The 19,564-nt window shown below is 40.2% G+C and overlaps 2 protein-coding genes across 3 annotated transcripts in view; one reads left to right on the top strand and one right to left on the bottom strand.

Annotated features, from left to right (window-relative positions):
- The window catches only part of MFSD14B (major facilitator superfamily domain containing 14B), a 99,368-nt gene that overhangs the window by 63,758 nt on the left and 16,046 nt on the right, over positions 1-19,564 (bottom strand). For both annotated transcript variants that reach the window (XM_081067018.1, XM_081067019.1), the window contains exon 2: positions 15,815-15,910. In XM_081067018.1, coding sequence (XP_080923144.1) covers positions 15,815-15,910 — 96 coding nt within the window. The remainder of the gene's footprint in view (positions 1-15,814; positions 15,911-19,564) is intronic.
- LOC308505212 (large ribosomal subunit protein uL15-like) lies at positions 12,671-14,920 on the top strand (the record flags this gene model as incomplete). The annotated part of the gene is made up of 1 exon (XM_081067020.1): positions 12,671-14,920. Exon 1 carries the CDS (start codon positions 14,474-14,476, stop codon positions 14,918-14,920), a length of 447 nt encoding a protein of 148 aa, XP_080923146.1. The 5' UTR covers positions 12,671-14,473.

Below are 19,564 nucleotides of genomic sequence, written 5' to 3'. Positions count from 1 at the left end.
TCTTTTGTGAGCCTTCACAAGTTAACTGATATGAAAGTATGCTACAGAATACAACATAACAACAACACACAAAAATAGAACTAAAATAAATGCCAAGCAAAGGTCATTTCATCCACTTAGTTAATACTCATTATCCCAGAAGTGCCAAAAAAAATGTATACAAGTGGGAAGGAACCAAAATGGCACAGTAGGTAAATGCTACGTTTACCCTTTCTCACAACCATATCAAAATTACAACTAACCTACAAAACAACCATTATTGAGAATCACCTAAAACCAAGCTGAACTGAAGCCTTTCAACTAAGGACGTGCAGAACAAGCCACCTCCAGACTGCTAGGAAGGTCAGAGACGTGGAATGGGCTGGTCCCACACCTGCGTGTGGCCATTAAAGATTGGGAGGGCTATTTTCGCTGTGGGGGTCTCTCACGATTCCTTAGAAGGGCAAGAGATCCCAGCCCCACTCCAGCCCAGGGTTCCAGTGCCGGGAAGAGAAGTTCCCATAACCTCAGGCATGAAAACCAGTGTAGAGTGTGACTAAGTGAGACTGAATATAGCTGCACTCGCAGGTGCTCCTCTTAAAGGGATTACACGCAAACTTAGCCACCAACGGAATCACTGGCTCTGAGCTCCAGCGCTGGGGCAGCAGCTGGAAAGATGGCAGGGACAAATGGTGGGGAACTGAGTTGTCTGACTTGGGTCGGGGGCTGGAGAGGCAGCTTTCTCCTGGACAGGGGAGCTGGTGGAGGCCACTGTTTCTTTGTTGAGTCCTCTCCCTTCCCAGCGTGTGAACACAGGCACCACCATATCTGAATCTCCGCAGTTCATTTTCCACACCCTGGCGATTTGAGACCCCAACTTTCGGGCAAATCCAGACCGCTTCCAGTGGCTTTTTCATGCAGACCTCCTCCATTGCTTAAGCTGCAGGCATTCCTAGGTTCTCAAAGGTTCCCGGAACCCAGACAAGCAGCATCTGGCTTGTGCGTGTCCTGTACCTCTGGCAGCCCTAAGCCGGCACAAGCAACAGCCGGCCCAGGTTCATGGCTTGGCCTCTCAGGCACTTCCAAGTACAGCATGGGCGGCAGCCATCTGCGGATTTCTTTCTGACTCCTGCTGGGGGGCCCCAGGTGGGGAACGGGTTGTGGCTGAAGAAGACCTACAGTGGATTCCCTCCAAGGTAGTCCTGGGGCTGGCACCCCCAGTTGCCAGCTTCAAAACTAGCTGGAGCTGTAGGGTCATCCCCTGCACAACAATTCTTCCACTATAGTCTAGACCAGTCCTCCCAATCAGTGAGCCCAAGGGTCAATCCCTCACATTGATGTGGAGTTGTCAACCAAGGCTCAACTACAAAAGGGGGGCACACACAACCCACACAAAAGACACATGTGGAGCACTTGACTCGGGACCAGAAATACTGTGCCACTGAACCCTACAGCACACGTACTACATAAGGCCTACTACTAAGACCGGAGAACAAAACAGCCCTACCTAATACATAGAAACAAACACAGGGAGGCAGCTGAAATAGGGAAACAAAGAAACGTGCCCCAAATAAAAGATTAGAACAAAGTTCCAGAAAAAGAACTAAGCAAAATGGAGATAAGCAATCAGACGCAGAGTTCCAAACACTGGTTATAAGAAAGCTCAATGATCTCAGGAAAAACTTCAACAGAGAGATAGGAAGCATAAAAATGGAAATGGAAACCATGAAAAAGAACCCGTCAAAAATAAATATACAATAATGGAAATGAAGAATATATTACAGGGAATCAATAGTAGATTAGATGAAGCAGAGTATTCAACCAGAGATGTAGAAGATAAGGTAGCAGAAAATACCCAACCAGAACAGCAAAAAGAAAAAAGAGTCTAAAAAATTAAGGAGAGTTTAAGGGGCCTCCGGAACAAATTCAAGCGTGCCAACGTTTGCATTATAAGGGTACCAGAAGGAGAAGAGAGAAAGCAAGGAACTGAAAACCTATTTGAAAAAATAATGATAGAAAACTTCCCTAGCCTGGTGAAAGAAATAGATATTCAAGCCCGGGAAGCACACAGAGCCCCAAACAAGATGAACCCAAAGAGGCCAACACCAAGACACATCATAATTAAAATGTCAAAGGTCAAATACAAAGAGAGAATCTTAAATGCAGCAAGAGAAAAGCAGTTAGTTACCTACAAGGGAGCTCTCATAAGACTGTCAGCCGATTTCTCAACAGAAACTTTGCAGGTAAGGGAGTGGCAGGATTATTCCAAGTAATGAAAAGCAATGGCATACAACCAAGATTGCTCTATCCAGCAAGTCTGTCATTTAGAACGGAAGGACAGATAAGGAGCTTCCCAGACGAGAAAAAGCTGAAGGAGTTTGTAATGCAGGGTCTCTGCTCCCACTCCCCACACAAGAACGCAGGATATGGTGAGACCAAAAAGGAACAACAATGGAGCTATAGATAAAGGAGTCATACCACTATATTCTCGATGGCAGCTGGTCAAGACACAAAGGCAAACATCCGCCAATACCCCAACGAGGGGTCTCCCTGCACCCCCATCTCTCTGGCAGCGAGTCAAGACACAGGAAGTAGGATCAACACAATCCACAATCCACTTGCTAACCGCACTTGCTAGCCGCAATCCGCAATCTGCTTCTCTGCCAACCAATCCACCCCTCTGCTAACCACAATCTGTGCTTGCTAACTTAGCCACGGCAGTATTATCAGTGTCTAATGGCTAACTAGTAACAACTGATGGCCCCCCAGCCACAGTGGATGGCCATCTGATTACAGCTGATGGCCATCTAATAACCGAGCCAGCACCTTTCCACATGAGGCTGACAGCCTGGAAACTGCTCTCTGGGACTTTGTCCCCACACTCCACCCCTCCAGGGTCTTGCCTCACAATCTATGCAACAAGCATCTTTCGCCAGGGGCCCTGTGCCAGGAACCCAGCTCATGAGGAAAAGCTTCAGTCGAGTTCAAGTAATGTCCCAGGGGGTGTCCCTCAATGTCCACCTACTTTTTAGGCACAGTCAGGGTTTCTCAGGGTACCATGCTGGAACAACAGTGGCTCACAACCAAAGTGCTTACATATTCTCAATGGCGGCCAGTCGAGACAGGAAGCAAACATCCGCTTGCACCCCAACAAGGGGTCTTCCTGCACCACAGTCTCGCTGGCGGCCAGGCGAGATGCAGAAAGCAAACATCCGCCAGTTCCACTACATGGTGGTACGTTCCGAAGCAAACAGTCATGGGGTCCATCAAATCAGGGATGGAAGGCAATCCCCCATAGTCCACAGTCATTCACCAGGGCTGTGTGTTGGCCTCACAACGTGTGCCCTCTCCACAGGGCGAGGAATCCAAGTCTTCCCCAATCTGGGGGTGAGGGACAACCATGACCTCACCTGCATCCTCCACTAAGGACTCAGCAATTGTTTCCTCCTGGACTACAAGTCCCGCACATGGGCTGCTTCAGCAAGTACTTCCCATCCCACATGGCTGCAACAACCTTCGCTTTCTCTGGCCTATGCTCGTTGGAGAACCATCCATGTCTTCCCACCCCTCCACGGGGGTCCAGCTCTCTGGCAACTGCATGGCTTCTATGCTGGTCAGAGAATCGTCCACGTCTTCCAACCCCTCCACGGGGGTCCAGCTCTCTGGCAGCTGCACGGTTCTTTCTATGCTAGTCAGAAAGCCTTCCACATCTTCCAACCCTCCATGGGGGTCCAACTCCTGAGAACAGTGGCCACCAGGCACCACACACTCTGTGTGTGTGTGTGTGTGTGTGTGTGTGTGTGAGAGAGAGAGAGAGCCACATGTCCTCCTGCCCAGAGTCAGACACCATTCCTACCTGGCCAGAATCCTGCTCGCCATGCCAGGTATCTGAGTGGGTGGTGGCCCCGGAATAAGATGTCCGCAACCCTCGGAGCCTACAGGAGCAGCAGACTACCAAAAAGCAGGTGACGCCTGCTATGGCCAACAGGGCAGCGTGCCATCCAGAGGCTCAAGAGGACCACCAATTCACCGAGGGGTCATGCTTCTCCCAGGCATATTTCGTTTCCTGCTCCTCATGGGCTTCCAGAGACTGAATTTTCATATGCATAAAATGCTCCACCACCCTTCGGAGAGTTTTGGCCGGCACTGTACCCTGCTCGCTGCACCATGTGTCATGCAGGGTCTCAGCTCCCACTCCAGGAGGATGGACACAGAGTAAGGTGAGGCCAAAAAGGACCAACAACAGAGTCATAGATAGGGGAGTTATACCACTATATTCTCAATAGCGGCTGGTAGAGACACAAAAGCAAACATCCACCAGTACCCCAACGAGGGGTCTTCCTGCACCCCCGTCTCGCTGGTGGCCAGGCGAGACACAGGAAGTAGGATCAACACAATCCGCAATCTACAACCTGCTTGCTAGCCGCAGTCTGCACTTGCTAACTGCACTTGCTAGCTGCAATCCGCTTCTCTGCCAACCAACCCACCCCCATGCTAACTGTAATCCGCAGTTGCTAGTTTAGCCATGGCAGTTATTATCAGTGGCCAGTAGCTAACTGGTAACAGCTGATGGCCACCCAGCCACAGTGGATGGCCATCTGATTACAGCTGATGGCCATCTAATAACTGAGCCAGCACCTTTCCATGTGAGACCAAGAGCCTGGAAACTGCTCTCTGGGACTCTGTCCCCACAGAGTTCATCACCACCATACCAGTATTACAAGGACTCTTAGAGGGACTTTTTTTAAGATAGGAGGGGGTTAAGGACGGGTGAAAGGAGAAGGGATTAAGAAGTATAAATTGGTTGTTACCCAGTCGTCATGGGGATGTAGGGCATAGTATAAGGAATATACTCAATAATATTGTAATAACTAGGTATGTGCCAGATAGGTACTAGATCTATCAGGGTGATAGTTGGGAATGGGGTTAGGGATAGGGTGAAAAAGGTGAAGGCATTAAGAAATACAAATTGGTAGTTAATACAGTATGGGGAATATAATCAACAATGTTATACAGATCACGTAAAGTGCCCGATGGGCACTGGACTTATCAGGGGGATCACATCATAGACTGTGTAGACAGATGTCTGACCAATGCACTACATGACAAGCTGAAGTAGAATAATACTGAATGTCAACTATAACTAAATATATAGGTATATATAGTCACAGGATGTGGAGTACAACATAGGGAAGATAGTCGATGGTATTGTAACAGCTATATAAGATGTCAGAGGAGTAGTAGCTTGAGGGAGGGAGTTATCACTTTACGACGAGTTAAAATGTTTAAGTATTGTGTTGCTTTGTACACCTGAAACTAATTTTAAAAAATGGAATAAAATAAATAAATAAATAGATAAATAAATAAAAATATATACAAGTGGACACTTTGGTCAAAGTTGCTCAAGCAGTAGCTTGCCATAATCAGAAGTGTCTGGATGCTGATGGTAACCAATTTGAGCATCTCTTGTAATTGCAGAAGTCTAACGTGACTTGCATTCATCTTTTGTTAATGGTATATATTGAGTATTACATTTTTAATAGTTGTTTTTCTCTCTTAAAATGTGTATACATTTTTTTGGCACCTTGTGTATATATCATAACAGTAAACCGTGTAAGGGAAAGCAAAGATTTAATACATTGTGATCATATATTATAGATACTTTTAGTGAGTGTTACACACCTCATTTTAATAATTATAAGGCACATAAGAGAGCAGGTTCTGGTACGTTGGTCAAAACACCATTAGAAAACTATCAAAACCGTAAGAATTTGTGATTCCAGAAAACAAGATATTCTCCATGTGATGACAGAACTTCACTTCCTTTTCAAGTGGAGAGCAAACCACCCCCCAAAAAAGATGATGTATTATTCCAGGAATGCCTGGCAAATAGTCATATCCCTACTGACCTCAATTCCTAAGAGGAAACACTCATTAAGTGAAAAAGTTAAAGGACTGAACTGCAGAGCAAATAAGAGGCTGACAAGATAGAATGAATATGTGTTTGTTGAATGGGTACACATTTTGAGATAAGGAATAAGAGATAGGAAAACGACTGTAGCAAGAAAGTGTTTAAAGAGCATTCTTAGATTACTAGATCACCACATAAAGAGGATAGCATAGTGGGAAATATTGAGTCCTTCAATTTCTAGCAGGATTTCAAAAAGGTCAACTTGCAAAAGAAAATCTGCAAATTGCAAGAATAAAATCCTTCATTAACAGGAACTAACATTAAGTATATCTTTATTGAAATAAGTGCTTTACTTACACATATCTGAAGACATTTAAATTAGTTTAATAAGATTACAGGTACTTTATTTAATTAAAATAAGATCAGGCTCTCTAAGAGGATGTGTTTTTGACTAGAGGCAGGGATGTAAGACAAGAGAGAGGTCATTTTCACGTACAAACTACTACTAAAAGGTAAGGCCACTGTGTGAGGTCAATTTTACAAAACTGCTTCAAAAGCCCCAAGAATTTTAACTGACTGGATGGAGGTTTTCAAATTTCTGAAAGGGTATCAGAAATATTATTCTTCATTTCCATTTGAATTCTTACTAAATAAAGAATGATTACACAATTACTTCTTTATTGAGAAACCTGCTAAACCACAACAGATTATAAGCAACTGGTTGCATGAGAAAAATACTATTTGAATTTTGACTTTTTATTTTTACCTGCAAGAATCACTTTCTTGAACTATGAAAGTATTCAGATATTATACCCTAGAGGGGGTGAGGATCTTTTCAATTACAGCTGACATTCAATATTATTTTATACTAGATTTAGCTATACAGCATAATGGCCAGACCTTTATATAACTTATGAAGTGATCACCTCAATAACTCGAGTATCAACCTGGCACCATATACAGTTATTACAATATTAACTACATTCCCTCTGCTGTACTGTACATCTCTGTGACTATTCTGTAATTACCAATTGTACTTCTTACACCCTTCAAGTTTTCCACCTAGCCACTGAACCCCATCCCATCTGATAACCCTCAGTTTAGTTTGTTCTCTGTATCTATGTATCTGCTTGTTTTGTTTGTTCATTTTTGTTTTTTAGATACCACATGTAAGTAAAATCATATATTTTTCTTTCTCTGTCTGACTTATTTTACTTAGTATAATACATCTAGGTCAATCCATACTGTTGCAAATGTAAGATTTCATTCTTTTTTATGGCTAATATTCCATTGTGTGTGTGTGCGCGCGCGCGCGTGCAGGGGTTATGAACACATCATATCTTCTTTATCCAATTGCCTGTTTATGGACACTAAGGTTGCTTCCATATCTTGGCTATTGTAAATAACGCTGCAATGAAAACAGGGGTGCACATATCTTTTCCAATTCGTGTTTTGGATTTCTTGGGATAAATACCCAGAAATGGAACTGCTGGCTCATAATGTAGTTCTATTTTTAGTTTTTTGAAAAACCTCCATACTGTTTCAATGGTGGCTATACCAATTTGCAATTCCACGAACAGTGCACGAGGGTTCCTTTTTCTCCACAACCTTGCTAACCTTTGTTGTTTGCTGATTTATTGATGATAGCCATCCTAACAGGTGTGAGGTGATATTTCATTGTGGTTTTAATTTGTATTTCTCTGATGATTAGTGACACTGAGCATCTTTTCATATGTCTATTGGTCATATGTATGTCATCTTTGGAGAAATGTTTATTCACGTCCTCTGACCATTTTTTAATTGAATTGTTTGTTTGTTTTGGTGTTAAGTTGTATGACTTTATCAATTTTGGATATTAATCCCTTATTGGATGTATCATTAGTGAATATCTTCTCTCATTTGGTAGGATGTCTTTTTGTTTTGTTGGTGGATTCCTTTGCTGTGCAAAACCTTTTTAGTTTGATGTAGTTCCGTTCGTTTATTTTTTCTTTTGTTTCCCTTGACAGAAAAATATTACTAAGAGCAATGTCAGTGTACTGCCTATGTTTTCTTCTAGGAATTTTATGGTTTCAGGTCTTACATTTAAGTCTTTAATCCATTTTGAGTTTATCCTTGTATATAGTGTAAGAAGGTGATCTAGTTTCATTTTTTGCATGTCTATGTCCAGTTTTGCCAACACCATTTATTGAAGAGACTGTCTTTGATTAACTGACCATATAGACATGGGTTTATTTCTGGGCTCTCTATTCTGTTTCATTGATCTATGTGTCTCTTTCTATGTCAGTACCATGCCGTTTTTATTACTGTAGCCTTGTAGTATACTATGATACCAGGTAGCATGATACCTCCAACTTTGTTCTTTCTCAAAATTGCTGAAGCTATTGGGGGTCTTTTGTGGTTCTATATAAATTTTAGAGTTATTTGTTCTACTCCTGTGAAAAATACCATTAGTATTGTGATAGGGATTACAATAAATCTATAGATTGCTTTGGACAGTATGGACATTTTAACGATGTTAATACTCCCTATTCATGAGCACAGTATGTACTCCCATTTTTTGTACCTTCTTCAATGTCTTATAATGGTCTCAGTACAGGTCTTTTACCTACTTGGTTAAATTTATTCCTAGATATTTTTAAATGCAATTATAAATGGGATTGTTTTCTTAATTTCTCTTTCTGATAGTTCATTATTGGTGTATAAAAATACGTCCAGTTTCTAAATGTTAATTTTGTATCCTGTTACTTTACTGAATTCATTTATCAGCGCCAATAAGTTTTTTGATGGAGTCTTTAGGGTTCTCTCTATATAGTATCATGTCATCTGAAAATAATGACAGTTTTACTTCTTCCTTTCCAACTTGGATGCCTTTTACTACTTTTCTTGTTTGATTCCCATGGTTAGGACTTCCGATTCTACATTGAATAAATATAGACATCCTTGTTTTGTTTAATTTGTGGATATTGAGCCAATTTTAATTTGTGGATATTGAGCCAAACTTGCATCCCAAAAATGAATCCCACTTGATCATGGTTTATGATGTTTTTAATGTATTGCTGAATTCGGTTTGCTAGTATCTTGTTGAGCATTTTTGCATCCATGTTCATCAAGGGTATTGGCCTTTAATTTACTTGTTTTTCCTTTTCTTTATTTTTTTAATTAAAGTTTATTGGGGTGACAATTGTTAGTCAATTTACATAGATTTCAGGTGTACACTTCTGTATTATATCATCTACAAATCCCATTGTGTGTTCACCACCGAGTCAGTTCTCCTTCCATCACCATATATTTGATCCCCTTTACCCTCATCTACTACCTTCCCCCCTTTCATTTCTTTCTTTCTGTTTTCTTTTTTTCTTTTTTGTAGTATCTTTGTCTGGTTTTGGAATCAGGATAATGCCAGTCTCATAAAATTAGCTTGGGAGTCATCCCTCCTCTTGAATATTTTGGAAAAGTTTGAGAAGGATAGTGTTAATTATTCTTTAGATGGTTGGTAAAACTCACCCGTGAAGCCATCAGGTACAGGATTTTAGTTTGATGGGCATTTGTGATTACTGATTTGATTCTGTTAGTAGTAATCGGTCTGTTAGTAGTAATCGGTCTGTTCAGACTTTGTTTCTTCTTGACTCAAGACTGGAAGACTGTTCTAGTAATGTATCCATTTCTCCCAGGTTGTCCAATTTGTTGGCATATAAATGTTAGAATTTTCTTAAAATCCTTTGTATTTCTGTGGTATCAGCTGTCACTTCTCTTTCATTTCTAATTTATTTATTTGGGTCCTTCCTCTTTTTTTCCTCGATGAGTCTGGCTAACGGTTTCTCAATTTGGTTCATCTTTTCATAGAAGCAGCTCTTGGTTTCATTGATCTTTTGAAATTTTATTTTTTATTCTATTGCATTTATTTTCACTCTTATATTTACTATTTCTTTCCTTCTACTCACTCTGCGCTTTGTTTGTTCTTTTATTATTTATTTTAGGTGTAAGGTTATAGTTTATTTGAAATGTTTGTTTCTTGAGGTAGGCTTGTATTGCTATGAGTTTCCTTCTTAAGACTGCTTTCGCTGTGTCCCACAGATCTTAGGTCATTGTGTTTCCGTTTTCATTTGTTTCAAGGTATCTTTTGATTTCTTCCTTGATTTCATTATTAACCCATACATCGTCTAGTAGTATGTTAATTAATCTCCACATGTTTGTGTGTTTTTCAGCTGTCTTCTTGTAATTCATTTCTAATTTCCTACCATTGTGGTTGAAGGAGATGCTTGATAGGATTTCAGTCTTCTTAAATTTACTGAGACTTTTATGAATTTGACTCCAAAGGCAAGGGAAGTAAAAGCTAAAATAAATGAATGGGACCATATCAAACTTAAAAGCTTCTGAACAGCAAAAAAACAAAACAAAACAAAACCATCAACAAAATAAAGAGGCAACTAACCGAATGGAAAAAGATTTTTGCAAACATTGCCTCCGATAAGGGGCTAATATCCAAAATATACAAGGAACTCATGCAACTCAACAACAAAAAAAAACAACCCAACTGAAAAACGGGCAGAGGACCTGAAGAGACATTTCTCCAAAGAGGACATACAAATGACAAATAGATATATGAAATAATGCCCAACATCACTAATCATCAGAGAAATGCAAATAAAAACCACAATGAGATATCACCTCACCCCAGTTAAAATGGCTATCATCAACAAGACAAATAGTAACAAGTGTTGAAGAGGCTGTGGACAAAAAGGAACCCTCATACACTGTTTTGGTGGGAATGCAGACTGGTGCAGCCGCTATGGAAGGCAGTGTGGAGGTTCCTTAAAAAATTACAAATAGAATTACCATATGACCCAGCAATCCCTTTTCTGGTTATCTACCAAAAAAATATGAAAACATTTATCCATAAAGACAAGTTTGCTCCAATGTTCACTGCCAAGACATGGAAACAACCAAAATGTCCTTCGACAGATGAATGGATGAAGAAGTTGTGGTATATATACACAATGGAATACTATTCGGCAGTCAGAAAAGATGAAATAGGACCATTTGTGACAACATGGATGGATCTTGAGATTATAATGCTAAGTGAAATAAGTCAGACAGAAAAAGCAGAGAAGCATATTATTTCACTGATATGTGGTATATAAACCAAAAACAACAAAAGAACAAGACAAACGAGAAACAAAACCTCATAGACACAGACAATAGTTTAGTGGTTACCAGAGGGTAATGGGGTAGGAGTGTGGTAGATGAGGGCAAAGGGGATCAAATATATGGTGATGGAAGGAGAACTGACTCTGGGTGGTGAACACGCAATACAATCTATAGATGATGTAATACAGAATTGTACACCTGAAATCTATATAATTTTACTAACAATTGTCATCCCAATAAACTTTAATTGAAAAAAAAATTTACTGAGACTTGTTTTTGGCCAAACATGTGGTCTATCCTGGATAATGTTTCACATGCTCTTGAAAAAAATATGTATTCTGCTGCTTTGGTGTGACCTGCTCTTAAAATATCAACGAAATCCATCTAGTCTAAAATGTCATTTAATATTGCTGTTTCCTTATGAATTTTCTTTCTGGATGATCTGTCCATTGATATTAGTGGGGGTGTTAATGTTCCCTACCATGATTGTATTACAATGGATCTCTCCCTTTATGTTGGTCAATATTTGTTTTATATATTTAGGTGCTCCTTCATTGGGTGCATAAATATTTACAAGGGTTATATTCTCTTGTTGAATTGATCCCTTTATCATTATGAAGTGTCTTTGTCTCTTGTTATAGCCTTTGTTAATGTCCATTTTGTCTGACATATGTATTGCTATCCCAGTTTTTTTTTTAATTAAATTTATTGGGGTGACAATTGTTAGTAAATTTACATAGATTTCAGGTGTACAATTCTGTATTACATCATCTATAAATCCCATTGTGTGTTCACCCAGAGTCAGTTCTCCTTCCATCACCATATATTTGATCCCCCTTACCCTCATCACCCACCCCCTTATCCCAGTTTTTTTTTCATTTCCATTTGCATGAAATCTTTTCCATCTCTTCACTTTCAGTCTGTGCCTGTCTTTCAATCTGAAGTTGGTTATTGTAGACAGCATTATGTAGGGATCTTGTTTTTTTATCCAGTCAGCCATCCTGTCCTTTGACTGGAGCATTTAATCCATTTACATTTGAAGTGATTATTGATAGGTATGTAGTTACTGCCATTTTATTATTCATATCTATGTTATTTTGTTTCCTTGTTCTTAAAAAGTCTAACATTTCTTATAATACTGATTTGGTGGTGATAAACTCCTTAAGCTTCTTCTTGTCTGGGAAACTCTTTATCACTCCTTGGATTCTAAATGATAGCCTTGCTTGATAGAGTAGTCTTGGTTGCTTTTCATCACTTTGAATATGTGCCAAACCCCTCTGGCCTGTAAAGTTTCTGTTGAGAAATCAGCTGACATCTTAAGGGAGCTCCCTTGTAGGTAACTAATTGCTTTGCTCTTGCTGCTTTTAAACTGCGGTTGCCTTTAACCTTTGGTAATTGAATTATGATGTGTAGGCCTCTTTGGAATCACTTGTTTGGGACTCTGCACTTCTGGGGCTTTTATGCCTATTTTCTTCACTAGATTAGGGACGTTTTCAATCATTATTTCATCAAATAGGTTTTCATTCCCTTGCTCTCTGTTTTCTCTTTCTGGTACTCGTAGGATGTAAATGTTGGTACATTTGATGTTTTCCCAGAGGTCCCTTTTTTAAATTCTTTTTTCTCTTTGAAATTCTGATTGGGTGTTTTCCACTATCTTGTCTTCTAAGTAGCTGATTCAATCCTCTGCTTCATCTAATCTACTGTTGATTCCTTCTAGTGTATCCTTCATTTCAGTTATTGTATTCTTCATTTCTGACTGGTTCTTTTTTGTTTACTATCTCTTGTTGAAGTTCTCACTGAGAATCACAAGTAGTTGATCTATTCTTCCCCTAAGTTCATTGAGCACCCTTATAACCAGTGTTTTGAACTCTGTATCTGATGGATGGCTTCCCTCCATTTCATTTAGTTTTTTCTGGTTTTGCTCTGTTTTTTCATTTAGGACATGTTTGTCTCCTCCTTTTGGCTGCCTCACTGTTTGCTTCTATGTATTAGGTAGATCTGCTACTACATCTCCCAGTCTTGGCAGGGTGGCCTCAGGCAACAGTTGATTTGTGGGGCACAGTCGCACAGTCTCCCTGTTCACCTGATTCAGGTGCTGCGGAAGTGTCACTTGTGTGGATATTGTGTGCTCCCTTGTTGTAGTTGACCTTTGACTGCTGTTGGCTCGTCCATGGGTGGGGCTGACCCTCGGACTGTCTGGCTGTAGAGCACTGGCTATGAATACAGCAGTGGCTAACTCCCACAAAGCAGGATTCACCCAGCAGGGCTCTGGTGCCTGCAGAGATCATTCTTTGGGAGTGCTGTTTGTGGAGCTAATCAGATGGTTGGTTCTCTGTTGTGGTCTGAGATGGGCCACTGGGTGTGTCGAAACTGGAGCCTCTTGGGAAGGGATCCAGCATAGGCGGAGGGCAGCCGCTGTCTGCCTGGCCCAGGGCCACCTGGTAGGAGCTACAAACGATCCATGGTTGGCAGCTGCCTGTGGTGGGCCTGGTGGTGCATGGGTGAGGCCATGCTGTAACAAGGCCGTCTGCCACCTACACCGGCCACAACCAAGACCAGCTGCAGCCTGCCAGGGACCTTGGAGAGTTTTTAAGAAAGCTTTCAGTGCAGACTGAGGATACCCATAAGACATACCTGCTGAAGTAACGAAGGGCAGTGCAAAAATTGGCTGGAATTGGGTATCAGGGAGTGGACTAGCAGTGTTCACCAGGTAAATGCAGATTCAGATTTGGTGTTCACCTGCCCCTGCAAGCTGTGTGGGGGGAATGTTCAACATAGGGACAATGGCAACATTCACTCTGAAAACACACAAATCGGTTTCTCCCTGTATGTCATATCTGGTGTCTTTCAAGCTGCTGTCCCTTCGCTGGAGCTTAGGGAGAATGACTGTGAGTGTGTCTATGCGTGGGCTCTTTAAGAAGATGCCTGTGTTTCCAGCAGCCCTCCGTCTCACCAGACCAGACAGAATTGCCACTGTTGTGGGAACTATTCTTCCTGGCACTGGATCTCTGGGCTGGAGTGCCCATTGTGGGGCTGGGATCCCTTGCTCCTTGGTGGGGACTTCTGCAGCTTTATACAGCTTAGCTATCCCCCACCCCCAGTTCTCAACTGAAACACGTGGTTATAGAACAGCTGATTTTGTATCTCTGCCCCTCCTACCGGTCTCAATGTGGCCTCTTCTTTATAACCTTAGTTATAAGAGTTCCATTCAGCTAGTCTTCAGGTGGTTCTCCTGGTTGACTGTTCTACAATTTAGTTGTAATTTTGATGCGGTCACGGGAGCAGGCACGCACAGTGCTAACCTACTCCACCATCATGACTTGCTTCTGGGTGAGGATTTTAACCACCAATGATACTTGAAGAACAATTTAAGACTGCTGAAACTTAAGGCCAATTAAAAAATATCTTTATTCTTTTTTCGTCTCGGCTATCGACATGCCCTCCAGACTGAGGAAGACCCGGAAACTTAGGGGCCACGTGAGCCACGGCCATGGCCGCATCGGCAAGCACCGGAAGCACCCAGGAGGCCGCGGTAATGCTGGTGGCTTGCATCACCACAGGATCAACTTTGACAAATATCACCCAAGTTACTTTGGGAAAGTTGGTATGAGGCATTACCACTTAAAGAGGAACCAGAGCTTCTGCCCAACTGTCAACCTTGATAAACTGTGGACCTTGGTCAGTGAGCAGACACGGGTAAATGCTGCCAAAAACAAGACTGGAGCTGCTCCTATCATTGATGTGGTCCGATCGGGCTACTACAAAGTTCTGGGGAAGGGAAAGCTCCCAAAGCAGCCTGTCATCGTGAAGGCCAAATTCTTCAGCAGAAAAGCTGAAGAGAAGATTACGGGTGTTGGAGGGGCCTGTGTCCTGGTAGCTTGAAACCACACAGGAAGTTCATTAAAACATCGATGTTTTTCTCAAAAAAAAATATATATATATATACCTTTATTAAAATTAAGTGTTAGATAGTTACTAGGCACCTAAAATCTATACCCCAATCTTTCTTTAGCATCTTCTTTCCTCCAATCACACCATATATCAAAGATCTAAGTTCTTTCTAAGAAATTCAATATAGTCTCTGCAAAGAGATAGCTGTAGGTAAGCCACCCAAAATGAAAATTTGGACAGTCTTACATGAATTATCACTTTCATTGTTACACAGTACTTACCAATCTCCTACTTACTATGTTCTTAATTCAAAGGCCATACACCCATATAAAGTAATTTATGAACTTCAACAAAGCTTTATGATAATTTCTGCCTAAGGTATCTTAATGACCTTCCTAAATGTCATGTTTCCCCGAAAATAAGACTTACCCTGAAAATAAGCCTCAGTTAAGATCGTCAGCCAGACAGACGCATTTAGTACGTTATGACAATGTTCCAGAAGACATCATGACTGTATTTGAATAAATGTAGATTGTTGTACATGAAAAAAATAAGACATATCCTGAAAATATGTCCTAATGCATCTTTTGGAGCAAAAATTAATATACAACCTGGGAAACATGGTATATATAGTTCATTCATTCTGAACCAAGATTCTGGTTCAGTGGGAGTGCCTTACTACCAGGAATATTTAATGAGCAACTCAAGTGTTTTGTTGCAGGTGGTTATGTCCACACAGTGGAAACAAACCAATGGAATAAGCAGTCTTAAATCACTATCAAGAGCTACTCTCAAACACATACTTAGACATGTAGCCCTATGGACATATGCTTAAGAACTTCTCTTTGACTCTCATAAACTATGACCCAGTTTAATAATACTTACAGTTAACATTGGAGTTGTCAATAGGCCCCATGCAAAAAATTCAAGGAAGATGACAATAGCAGCATGGTATACACTTGGTCGGCCAAAACCTTGTAGCTAAAAAAAAAGAAAGTTATTATGAAAAATAATGCAAAGATTTAAAAAAATCCGTTATCCTAAAATGGTAGGTAACACACCCACTAAGACACACACACAGTATAAACTTAGGATCTATCTTTAATAGTTGAGATAAAATTTCATTCTATTGTATCCTTGACTCTTTCGTCTTCCCTAATTATAGAAAGTACCAAGATTATAGACTTTCTACTCAGCCCATCAATACAAATCACTGGAGCTTTAGTAAAATATCACCTGGGTCCTTAAAGGTGTCAATATCCAGCTGTCTGTTTCTGTTTTAAGACAGTGCCTATTCTGCTGGTTTTCTGCAGTTTGTGACTTCTGGAGATGAAATCTAAAATTCCCCTTAATTTAATGGTTTTGACTCTGTGACAATGCTTATTACAAGATAAGGTACTCTGCTAGCATTTGGTAGAAATAGAAATAATACTTACAAAACTTTGTAAAACTCGCACCATTCTTATGTTTATGTGAGTATTTTTAAGTCATCAAAAGGTAAAAGTACATCTGCATGGTTTAATTAGAATCTAATCAGGAGTAAATGATCAAACAAATTCAGACTATGGGCCATTCTACAGGACTAGTCTGTTTAGGGAGACAAGAGTCATAACCAAGTGGGGGACTGAATCCTGGATGCAAAGGGAACAACAGGAAAAAAACTTGAGTATGGACTATATATTAGATAATCACTAGTACTGGTACCAAATTCTCTGGATGGTCTTGATGTCTGCAAGTTACTGTTAAATGGATTGGCAAGAAAAAGATAATAATTAGTACATATGTATTTTCTGAAGCAAATGTTACAAAATGCTAATTGCTGACTTTAGAAGAGAATATGATAGCTCATTTTATTATTCTTTTAAGTTTTTGTAGTTCTGAAATTTTTCAGAAAGAACCAAGAATAATTTTAAATGCCATTCAATGAGACATTTGCAAAACAAAGGCATTTTACAAGGTTTAAAAGAAAAAAGAAACACAGGCACCTAACAACTCAAAAAACAAAAAAAAATCAAAAGGCCTTTAACATAATACAACCTTCAAAGAGCACGTTTTCAATAGCCCTTTACCAAAAGAATAGTGAATGGAGATGGTTAGTCACTATTCAGCCTCAGCCTATGACTAAGCCTATTAGACCTAGTGTCAGTCCTTCCAGCAGATGGATCCAGAAACCTTGCCAAATGTCCTTGGCCATGCTCTTGCTTTCTGGTTCTCCCCCATGGAATCCTCTATCATCTCTTAACACGATCACAGGGGAACTTGCCAGAGTGCCCCATTTAACTGTAAATCAGATCATGTTGCTCCTTTGCTCCATCTTCCACGACTCTGACTGTATTTAGCCACACATCATCTTACACATCCACCAAGGTCGTACACATCCCTATCTCCATGTTATCCCCTATTGTTTTCTAGAGGATTTCTAACAAACTTTATGATTCCTTTTATTGTCTACCTCTCCAGGAGTGGAAATGTAAATGCCATGAAGGAAAGGATTTTTGTTTTGTTCAATGCTGTATCCCAAATAGCTTTTCTCTCACCCCACCACAGTAATAAGCACTCAACAAAATATATGTGAGATGGAAAAAGGCACTCTTCTGGGACTAATGTCTTTCCTCTGGTCTTTTAAACAGCAAAACCCAGAACATAGAAAAAAATTTGAAACAAAGAAGCCAGTTTTTTCAACAAAAGAAATGATATAGGTAAAGAGAAAGAAGGGAGAGAGAGCTATGTTAGTATATACATTCAAAGAAATTTAAGAAATACTAACCTTGTGGGCTTTGGGTTTTGACTCAGATAAACTAACGGAAAAAAGGCAATTTTGAGTCAATCATGGAAATTTGAAAATGGACTGGGTATTAAATGATAACAAAAGTAGAAAAAGTGGTGGGAAAATAAATCTTAAAAAGTAAACAGGAAATAAATGTTATGGTTTATGGACCTTTTTTCACTCTTCTAGGGACATAACAAAACATTACTGTTTCCAGTTTGGAGGTGTTGTTGTGTAAGAATGTGATACTTACTGTTGTCAACCACCTTAAGATCAGAAGAGGTCAATCCTGAAAGACCAAAATGCAGTATACAGGGAAGAGCAGAGCACATGAATATAATGAGCCCACCAGATCCTTCGTTATATTAAACTGCTAAACTAAGCTCACTATTTCTGGTCTTCCGATTGTGAGCAATAATAAGTCCCCTCATCATCAAGTACATCGTTACATCATGCACAATGTTAACCTATTGAAAATGAAATATCTTAGTTTGAATTTTATGGGTAAGCTAAGGAACCAAAACTATAACTGTGTAAAGTGATGGCTCTATTATACTGCTAAGCAGAAAGAGAATTTTTAAAAATATTCTAATTGAAAACTAGTACTCCACAGTTGGAAAGTGCAGCCACAAGATTCAGTCATCACTACAAACACATATGTGAAAAGCATGTTTCACTATAAGCTCTCAATATTTTAATAATTCACACATTTTCTACTTTATACCTACATCATTTATATCAACCTGGGTAGTAAAATATTCCATCAAAAATAAAGCTTTCAGAAAGTTTCTAATATAAACACAAGAATGAAGAAGACAAAAAGTTTTAAAAACCAAATAAATGACTATACCGGAAAGCTTTGCTTCTCTTCCTCCAAACAATATTGGAATATAAGTAGGAAAAACAATTTTATTGCTTATTTCTCCAGGTAAATAACCTCTCCACAAAAATTATAAAATTTTTTTCAGCAGAACATTAAATAATTAGATAAATGAGATGGCTTTCATGTTGGACTGACTAAGCATTCATTAAATATTCGTAAAATAACTGTTTTTCACTCAACTTTTCAAACCCTTCATTTACCAGCCACCACCCACTTAAAGCAAAACAAGGCACCAAGAACTTTTTCAAAAATATTCTTATCTCTATCAACATTCTTTAAGAATGAAAATAGTCAACTCCGACTAATTAATTCAACACATATTTGTTGAGCTCTACTATATGGCAGCTAGATGCTGGGAACCATGGTAGCAATAGAAGAAACTATCCCTAATGCCATTTCATGGAATGTAAAATTAAGAATGGAAATAAACACTCTGAAGGACAAGGACAGTCTATTATGAAGGATCCTGAGCTATACCCAAGCAAATATTATTCTGTAACAGCAAGAGAAAAAGTGGCAAGCACTGATCAAAGCGCATTACACATACTATGTATCATTTTATCCTCACTATAATCTTATCTTTTGAGATATTATTATCCCCACTTTTCCAGACGACAAACCTCAGATGCGGCTGTGCACCACCTTGGTGGCAGCCTTGATCAGCACACCGCACAGCTAGTACTGCATCACCAAGGGCCCTGTCGGCTACTGAGTGGCCGGCCCTGCCCCACGAGCTGCAGCGCAGAGGGGCCTGCAGCAGCCCTGGCAACTACTGCTGGTGAGCAGCGAGCCACACACTGCACTGCAGCCTCTCTTGGATGGCTCTCAGGGACCTGCAGGCCTGAGGAAACTGGTGACTGGCGGTAGTGTTCTCAGTGTGTTTTAGCAAAGTGGTCACAGACCCAGCACCTGTGCAAAGAACCAAAAGTGCATTAACTTTGTAAAAATCACCAGCTACACCCTGTAACTCCCAGTAACTCAGCCC

The sequence above is a fragment of the Rhinolophus hipposideros genome (assembly GCF_964194185.1).
Source record: "Rhinolophus hipposideros genome assembly, chromosome: 11".
Lineage (NCBI taxonomy): Eukaryota > Metazoa > Chordata > Mammalia > Chiroptera > Rhinolophidae > Rhinolophus > Rhinolophus hipposideros.
The sequence above is the reverse complement of the archived record's forward strand: the minus strand, read 5'-3'. Positions and strand labels throughout refer to the sequence as shown.